This window comes from Podarcis tiliguerta, assembly GCF_965153285.1.
Source record: "Podarcis tiliguerta genome assembly, chromosome: 6".
NCBI lineage: Eukaryota > Metazoa > Chordata > Lepidosauria > Squamata > Lacertidae > Podarcis > Podarcis tiliguerta.
The window spans coordinates 47,504,927-47,514,330 of NC_139539.1; the positions used below are offsets into that span (position 1 = coordinate 47,504,927).

General features: G+C 39.2%; 1 protein-coding gene across 3 annotated transcripts in view; it reads left to right on the forward strand.

Moving 5' to 3' along the window:
• The window catches only part of AHCYL1 (adenosylhomocysteinase like 1), a gene marked incomplete at its 3' end in the record, with an annotated part of 50,684 nt that extends 43,318 nt beyond the window's left edge, over window positions 1-7,366 (forward strand). The window contains exons 11-17 of one of the 3 annotated variants that reach the window (XM_083445737.1): window positions 686-756; window positions 1,233-1,327; window positions 1,409-1,507; window positions 2,074-2,142; window positions 3,347-3,425; window positions 4,426-4,546; window positions 4,935-7,366. In XM_083445737.1, the coding sequence (XP_083301863.1) occupies window positions 686-756; window positions 1,233-1,327; window positions 1,409-1,507; window positions 2,074-2,142; window positions 3,347-3,425; window positions 4,426-4,546; window positions 4,935-4,941 (541 nt within the window). Of the gene's footprint in view, window positions 1-685; window positions 757-1,232; window positions 1,328-1,408; window positions 1,508-2,073; window positions 2,143-3,346; window positions 3,426-4,425; window positions 4,551-4,934 lie in introns of those variants that run through there. The other 2 variants (XR_014512559.1, XM_083445738.1) reach the window with 2 other exon arrangements.
• Between the last annotated feature and the right edge of the window lie 2,038 nt (window positions 7,367-9,404).

The window sequence follows — 9,404 nt, forward strand, 5'->3', positions numbered from 1 at the left end:
CTAAGATCAGCTACTCTCGACTAGTAAAATGGCATATCCTGTTTCTCTTTATTTCTTCTGTTGCTACTGTTGTTTCAGGCAGTGTCGGTTATTTCAATAATACATGTGAAAAGGATTAATTTATTGGCAGTAGGTAAAAAGAAGGGTGAGGTATAAGTGAAACATCTATATGAAATGTTTGAAAGTATGAACCTTAAATAAATTGTGCGTTTCTCCCTCTGTTTCTTCCAAATATAGACAAGGAGATAATGATCTCCATTTTAACTGTGTCTTGCTTTTAAAGAAACAGAGGTTCAATTGTTGTAAAATGGGTATCTAGCAAGTTTTATTATTAACAATATAACTTGTAGTTTAATAAAATGTAAATGCACATTAATGACCCCTTTCTTCACACCTAATAGCTGTTCAAAGCTCAGCTGAAAAAACACTTCTGAAAAATGTATTGGTGAAAACTGCAATTATTGTTATTCATGAAAATAAACTATTGCAGCAGTTTTAGTCAAACAGCTACATAGGAATGCATGTACATAACTACAGTGTGACATTGTCAGTGGGTTCTCTTAAGCATCAATCAAATGTTGGGGAACAGAGTTTGAGGTTTAAAACTTAAATAGCCAGAGCAGCTTGTTCAGTTTCATGTTTCCATGTTTGATGTCCCTTTAATCTCTTACCTTCTCTTTGGCAGCATGGATGGGTTTCGGGTAGTGAAACTCAATGAAATCATTCGCCAGGTGGATGTTGTCATAACTTGCACAGGTAAACCAATCTGGGAAGGACTGTGCATGTGTTTTGTTCATATTATTCCCACCCACTCCACATGCTGAAATCCTTCCGATTTTGTCTTTTTGCTCAGTAATATGTAGTAGTATTTCCACACTCAAACTGGAAACCTGCAAAGGATATAAAGAGGACATAAGTTGTATCGCTTTCTATTGTAGGTTGTATCCAAATAAGTAATTATACAAGTGGAATGAGTTCCGCTCATGTAACCCCCTGCACCTTTACCATAGCTGCTCTGAGTTCCTCCCCATGAACCCTCTGGAGCAGATTTGGAGGAAGGCAACATTTGCATGGGGGAGAAGAGGGAGGGAAAATTACACTGTGCAAGTAACTCATGCAATTACTTGGTGGGACTCAACTCACTGTATTGAGATTAGTTGTAGCTATAGATAAGGGGAAATTTGATGGCTCACCTGTCTGAAGCTTGCTTTAGCTGCCTCTTTTTACTGCAGGAAACAAAAATGTGGTGACTAGAGAGCACTTGGACCGAATGAAGAATAGCTGCATTGTATGTAACATGGGCCATTCCAACACTGAAATTGATGTGGTGAGTGTCTGTTGATCTTAATTATGCTTTCAGTCATCTTAATAAATCCTAGTAGTTGATCCCTGCCTCAATCTCTCCTAGGCTAGTCTTCGTACCCCAGAGCTAACCTGGGAGCGTGTACGTTCTCAAGTCGATCATATAATCTGGCCTGATGGCAAGCGAGTTGTTCTCCTAGCTGAGGTATGTTGGCAAAGGCCTAAACAGAAGCCTTTATAGGGTTCATCATAAGGAATTGTGTCTCTTATTTTCAGGTTCCCAGGGTATTGGAAGGCTAATCAAATGGGCAACTAGCTATGTATCAAGGAGAAGCTGTTCTGCTGAGAAGAGAAGATGATGCAGGTGTCCTTTGGGTAGTTCAGAGTTGTTGTCTGACTTGAGCTTTATAGCAGAGTTCCAAAGCTAGCCAGACCAGTGGGAATATGAAGATCTCAAAAGTTTTTGCTAAGCAGATTTTATCCTCCTCACTGCTAAATCATGCCTGTCCTTTTCAGTTCATCATAGATCTTAACTTTTCACCAGGAAAGGAACCATTAACTATCTAAAAACATCAGTGGTTATTAGTACTGGTCTGGCCACATTGCTCCTGGTTCAAACTATGCAGTTATATCCCAAGTTTGCTGGGCCTGAAGAGTTTAGCATTGCACTTGAATCTGAAATATTGCATTTCTGTTTGATGGTGTTTTCTGCGCACAAGAGGTGATTTCTCAAAAAGTTTTTTTTTTGTTGTTGTTTCCCTGTCATTCTAGGGAAGACTTCTGAATCTGAGCTGTTCAACAGTTCCAACCTTTGTTCTGTCCATTACTGCTACCACTCAGGTACATGATTTAGCCTGAAGGTTCCCCTGCCTTGCTTGATGCTGTATTTATAATTTGTTTGTGGGGATGGAAAATATAAGATACCATATTTATATTAGTTTTCCAACTCAAGTCTGAGTAAAAGCCTAGTTAGAGGATTTATTTGAACTGCATTTTGCCTGTTAGTTCTGATCTTTAAATAGAGGCATAGTATGAAAAATATTGTCAGCTAGAGTTCTAGAGAATATTATGTGCTCAAGACAGGTAATGCAGAGCATATGAACTTGCATATTTATTTGAAGTATTCATCACAGATGAAATTAAATAAAATGTGGATTTTGAAGCAAAGGCTCAACTAGAAGGGAATGACATGGAGAACTGAGCCAAATGATCAATCAAGCTAAAGAGGGAGCAAACGGGTCACCCTGGGAGGAAGTTGTGTCGATTGCTGAAGCCCCACCCCTTTACAACTTGAAGCCCTGCCTAGATCTCCCATTCGTTTCTGAACATTTCCTGTCTTATGGCCTACACGTGTTTCAGGTTTCCCCCCACAATGAAAGATCAAGGTTCGCAAGATCACCAAATCCAGTGTCCTTTCATAGTGTACCTATAAATGAATGAAATACTTACAATTGCTGCTTCTCACTTATTATTATGCCTTCTTCAGTTTTAAAAAAGCAGCATAACTGTCCACTGTTTTGGTATCTGTTTATGACTTTGAAAACAGAGTTTGCAGTCTGGAGAGGTTAAAAACTAAGGAAACAGAGCAGATGAATTGTTTGTTCAGCTGAATAGTGTTACACACATACAGGGGAGATTGGCCTTTCCCCTCAGTAAAATGCCTCTATGTACCTTAGTTTGTTTAGGCACTAGGGTGAGTCTTAATAACATTTTAGCATGTTTACATTCCCTATTTTTTTTCCTACTGGCTCAGCAAAGATGCAACACATAGATTTCCTTTTCACTAACTCGGTGTATTCTGTACCAACAAACTCCTTGCTGCAGTTTCAAAAAAGAAGCTAGATCCACAGAACTGTTGTGTCATTTATCCCAAAAGCTTGGACAACCACCTCTAAGCTCAATGTCTAAAGTATCGGTGCTGAACATAGACTAATAGGTTAGCCACCAGGCGTGTCAAAACTACAATGATAACTTTTCAGAGTGTGCTGGAAAGAATTGATAAAGCCTGCAGTTGTTACTTCCAGCATCTCTCTGATCTTCACAGGCTCTGGCTTTGATTGAGCTTTACAATGCTCCTGAGGGACGATACAAACAAGATGTGTACCTTCTGCCTAAAAAGATGGGTGAGCAAACAATGGTAGAATTTTTAGCTGCTGCTTGTTGATCAGTGAGCGGTAGCCTCCTCTCTTGGAACACCAGGCTAGCACATCATGTACAACTGTAATAAACATAGTTTCTTCACCACATGTTTGTGCTGGGCCCAGCCATGCTTTGAGAATAGGAAGGAATTTTTAAGAACTTTAGTATATCGAGAATTTTAGTATATACAGGCCTTATGGGCAATGCCCATCCATTTCATGTCAGGCTTCAGAGTTGAAATTTAGATGTTTTTAGATAACTTCCCTCTTTGTCTGAAATAGCTATATTTTTATTAGTCTGTTTGCTGTGATTGTAATCCTGGGTATATAAGCTAGGGATGTCCCATTTTGGGGATAATACTATCAAAAGATGGGAAAATAAACCTTTGAAATAAAATTAAAAATGCCAGGGGTCTGCCAGTACCAAAATACAAAATCCACTAAAAGGACTACATTGAATTTTAACATTCTTCTACATCGTATGGTATATACTTTTCAGGGGACATATATTTGTTATTTCTTTCTACATGTACATTGATTGAATGTCTTGAATATGAAAAATACAAGGCAGAAGCATCTACTGTACCCTCTGGCAAGAATTGTTAAATGAAAAACACCTGTTAAAGATTGAGTTTAGAATGAGAGATTCCAAGGTCATTTCACCTCTTAGTTTATAACTTGTCTCATGATTGAATTCAGGGTAAAAATGTTAAAAGCCAAAGTTCCAGACTGAATGCTGTGGGGCAACACACAGCCAAAAATATACCCTGCCTATTGACTGTCTCTGCCTCAGTATTCATGTAATCGCTGATATTTGTCCATAGTGTGAAATAATTATAGATGAGCTTTGCTAGACCTGCAAGTGGCCTTCCTTATTGAGCCTAGCATTGGTGGGGAAAGCTTTCAGGAGTAACTGGTTAAAGATGTCTAGGCACTATAAACAGGACCTTAGAGATTCTAACTCGTCTTCCTGTATTCTTTCTAGATGAGTATGTTGCCAGCTTGCACCTGCCTTCATTTGATGCCCATCTGACAGAGCTAACAGATGATCAAGCGAAGTATCTGGGGCTTAATAAAAATGGACCCTTCAAACCAAACTATTATAGGTAACCTTCTCCATTGGGGTAAACTAGAAAACATATAGGGACTTGCCTATAATTCAGATACGACAACATGAATTTTAATTTTTTGAATAGTTTTGTTAGTGTGATGAGCAGGGTAGTTGTGATGCTTCTCTGAACATCCTGGAAGGAAGATTGGGGTTCAGATAATAGTAATAAATACAGGCAAAATAGAAAACCCTTCTAGCTTAATTGTATTGAATGGAAATACAAACATCTAGTGCCAGCTAATGATGGATTTATACACCAGGCAAGGGAAGACTAGAATTGGACTGGCAGTTCTGATAACCTAAGGCAGGAGTGCCTCCACTTGATCCTGTGTCTTGGTGGGCACCCAGTGCTTGACTCTGGCTTTCTTTCTCCTTTACTGCAGGTACTGATGGACCATAACGCTGAAGGACCAGACTACATAATCTACACAAGAGCTTTAGCAAGAATATTTTTAAAGAACATATTTTTTGTGTTACTTCTAAAAACTTTTTTATTTTTTATTTTATTCATGTGATTTTACTGCCCTCTCTTATTCTCTTTAATATTCCTCTGTCTTTGTGTCTGACTTTACAGACAACCTGGGATTTCCCTGCTGCATCACCACTAAAATAGTACAGTTTCAGCTCCTCAGCTCTATTACTAAGGAAAGGATTTCCCTGGGTAATGAAGGGCATTCCTGTCCTCTGCTCATTTTATTTTTTAATTTAAAACTTTCTGGAGCACCTTAGTTGTAGTTGGTAGAACTGCAAAATATTAAGAGTACTATTTTTTCTGTGTGGAATTATCTACAAATTCTAAATTGCCTTAACGAGCCCCAATTTATTAGCTGCTAGATCAGTGCTCCTTTTCCTGTACTGGAACAGAGTTATATCTTGTGGCCAGTTAGGTGTATATTCAACAAATGCCTAATATTGTGTTGTGAAGAAAACAGTGGGACAATTTCAAATACTATTTATTTTTAGTTAGGCTATTTTTCCTACATGAAATATGTAGCTGCATGCCTGGTTACACCAATCCTAGGTAGACTTTAACATTCTTTTTGAGTTGCTAGGGTGCTAATCTGAATTGAAATGGCTATTGACTATCCACTGTCTTCACTTTTCCATAGCTTTTATATGTTATGTTTTTTCTTTCTTTAAGTGAAGATGTACCAGAACCATATTTTAAAAGGCAATGGGTGAGAATTCCTTTTCCTTCGAGTTTGGACATTTTTAAGGTAGAATCATAGAATTCTATGAAGATATCAGTAATACATTGCAGAATTGGTAGGGGCCACTAAGAACCAAATCAGTCCTTCTGAGCTGAGATGGGTATCTCCTGTGCTCCATCCTTTCATTTGTCCAGCACCGGGGATATTTGGATGTTGTAGTAGCTTAGCTTTTCATATCTTACAAAGCCAGTGTTGGGGACCTTTGGCCCTCCAGATGTTGCTGTACTACAACTCCTATTCAGCCCCAGCAAGGGATGATGTGAGTTGTAGTTCAGCAAACAATTGGAGGGCCAAATGCCATCCCTCCACTGCCGCCCACACCTGCTATAAAGAATTATTCATTGTGTTAAAGCACCTTCCCTCCATCTTCAGGCTCCATTTGTAGCAAATGAATATTGAAGGTGGAATCCCTTCCCATTGGCACTGCTGTTTTAAGTGCTCTGCTGCTTTAATTACCTTGGCTTAGGCTAGCCTATTCTGTCTGGTTATCTTGATGCACTGGTACCTCTCCTGCGAAACTACGGTGCAGCCAGATTTCACATTTTAGTGCCATGAAAGAGGAGGGAGCTCATCTTTAGAGAGGCAAACATCAGGCTAAGGAAGGTGGTTCAGGCAAATGCTGCCTGCATCTGATCACTTCAGACTTGTGCTGAAGTCTCGAGGGGCAGTGATGAAAAGCTAGAGACTACTGTGAATCATAGTGAATATATGATCAACCTTGAATTTCTGTGGCTTTTTATGTAACCTTTGCAGAAAACTTGATGTAAATACAGATTACATTCCTAGTTCCATCTTCTTGAAATCTATTCCACTATTGTATGGCATTGGCTGTGGTCCTTCCTGATATCCTTCACTGAGGAGAATAATTTAACTGTGATTTGATGAGGAGTCTGAGCCACCAAACCTTTGCACGTTCATGCTTGCTCTCTCTTTCTCAGAGCCCTAGGTGACCTTTCTCTTGTACCTTTGGCCTCAAATAGCTGCCTGGTTCCTTTCTGGCAGCTACAGGGTGGCCACTTGGCCTTGCAGAATGGTTGCAGGCCATTGACTGACTTGAATGTGGGAGATCCCTTTGCCTCCAGCTCCTCCTGCCCACCCCCTTTTCCAGAATCTGACTTACATTTGGCCAGGCCAAATGAACTCTGTTCTTCCTTTTTGTTGAAGTGATCTCAGAACCGAGCATATGTGCTTCCTCTCAGTTCCTTCATCAGGATGGCATCTTGGTATTTTGTTTCTCAATTTCACAGCTCTAATACTACAAGTTCTGATCCCGGAATTGGCTTGGAACCTTCTAAGCCAAACAGAGTGCGCTCCCAAATGTCCTCCATGAAGCTCAGGGAGGGCCTCTTCATTCCATTTGTCTGCCTCTGTGTTGCAGTGTCAATAGATACCTTAGCTAAGGGCTTCATCTCTGTATAAGCCATGGAATAAATTCTCATGCCTGGCAACACCTCAGTTCAGTCAGAGGGAGCATGTTATAGCATCAACCCAGGTGGGGATAGGTTTATTTTGTATATGAATGATTTTTAATGAATGCAATATTATTCCTTGCAGATGAGCAATAAATCATTACGCAAAATCTAAATAAAATGATTAGAAAAATACCTCTGGCTTGAGTTTTTAAATAATACTCTAAATAATCAGTGCCACAGTTTGCACTGTCCAAGGAAACACGTTGCCAGCACACTTTCAACTGCAAGATTGCAGTTTTAGTCCATCCACAAAGCAAATCATTTATCTCATAGGATGTCTATGGGTTGAGAAGATATACAAATCCCTGATGTCAGAGCTCAAGGAAGAGCTTGGTATCTCTGCTTCTCTTCCTCCCCGAAGTAGACTTTACAGCAGGAATGGAGAAACCCTACTCTGTGAGTCAGTTGTGGCCTGTCGTTAGCCCTTCAGGGGTGCTCAGTGGGAAGCAGCTGAGGGGGTAAATGCCATGGTTTTTTAAAACATAACAAAACATACCAAAAATATATACTATGCAAATATGGGTAAGTCCTAATAAAATGTTATCAGTCTTTATGAGAAAACAAAATTCTGTATAAATTAACTAGGGTAAATGCTTTTGTTGGGTGAAATGCACAGTTTCAAAATGTTCCTCTGAAGTAAGATCTGTTGGAAGAAGATCAAAGTAAATTTTAAAAATGTTTCAGCAGAAAGGTAGATTACTGTTCCTTGCGAAGAGGCAAAAAAATGTCCAGGCAATCTGCAGTTGCACGCATGCAATTTTCAGGATGCAGGTGCATTTTGAAATTTTAGGTTTCAAATAGCTGTAAGACACAGCTTTGCAGTTCCTCTGTACTTTAAACATTGCTTGCATTTCTCTGATGGAATTACTGATTACTCTTTGCCCTTTGCACAATTAGCATAGAGACAACAGTGAATAGGAGCTTTACTCTTTTAAAACTGTTTTTTAAAGCTTATGGAGAAAATGGAAAGAAAATGGAAATTTGAGTGAAGTTGCTAAGAAAAAAGCCCCTTGTTTTCATAGGAAATACCATTTTGTATGTCTCTGTATATGTTAAGAATGTGTGATTGGTGTGTTGATATGGCCCCAGCCCTACTTTTCAGGAAGGGAATAACTGCCATTAAGTTAGCATTAGAAACTCTGTTGAAATAGAATCCTATATCCAAGCTTCCAGAAGCAAACACACTTCTATGGCTGTCTAGCCACACTGGATGCAAAACAAACCTAAGCTTGTTCCCATTGCTAATAAAATAGTGATAGTGTTAGGCTTTCCATGCAAGCTTTAGTTGTTGAGTTCACATTAACACAACCTACACTGAACTATTTGGTTTTTAAAAATAAATGGTACGTAAAATTATTTCTATCCCTATAAGTCCACAGTCCATAAAAGAGTGTATGGATATACCAGACATCTTGATCTTGCTTGCTGTAGCCCAAGAAACTCTTCTCATTGTGGTGAGCAGAGGCAGTTCATATTGTTCCCTCATTTACTTCTTTCTTGTGAAGACATTTCACATCTTTAATGCTTTCTGTTTGTTAAATTGTTGTGACTGAATATGGCCTAAAGCATTCTGCAATTATCTACAATCCTTTTCCACAATGGACCATCCCTGATTCCATTGGACCCCCTCAATCTCAGATGTTCCTATTGCTACCACGCCTTTCTGTTCTGCTTCTGTATGGCTACTAATACTTTAGTAGCCTGGTCATGTGCATACTGGTTGGTGGTCCCCAATATTCTCAAGTAGCAGGCAAGTGAAAGGCCATCTCACCAGTGCTACATCACAGATATGCCAGTGATGCTATCACAAGTGTATATTTCAAGCATTTGTGACTTTTGCCAATGTTTTTGATAAGGTAAGATTGTACAGTACTTTTATTAATGTCCTTACAACTACACTACTGCAGGTTTTTCTGTTTGTTAAAAATCAGCTCATTAAAAGATTAAACAAGCCAAAGGTAAAAGTGATAGGATCCACATAGTGTTCAAGTAGGTTTTCTTCTGCACATGAATAAATACTAGCATGAGCTGGTACGTAGGGCTCAGCTTGCAGAGTGTTAATGATGAATGTCCACGGTGTCTCCCTCTTTCCAAGTTCAAGATGCTGTTAAAGTAGTAAGCAGGCAGATATTAAAAACATGCAGCAAACTGTTAACACTGAATAGTGGCT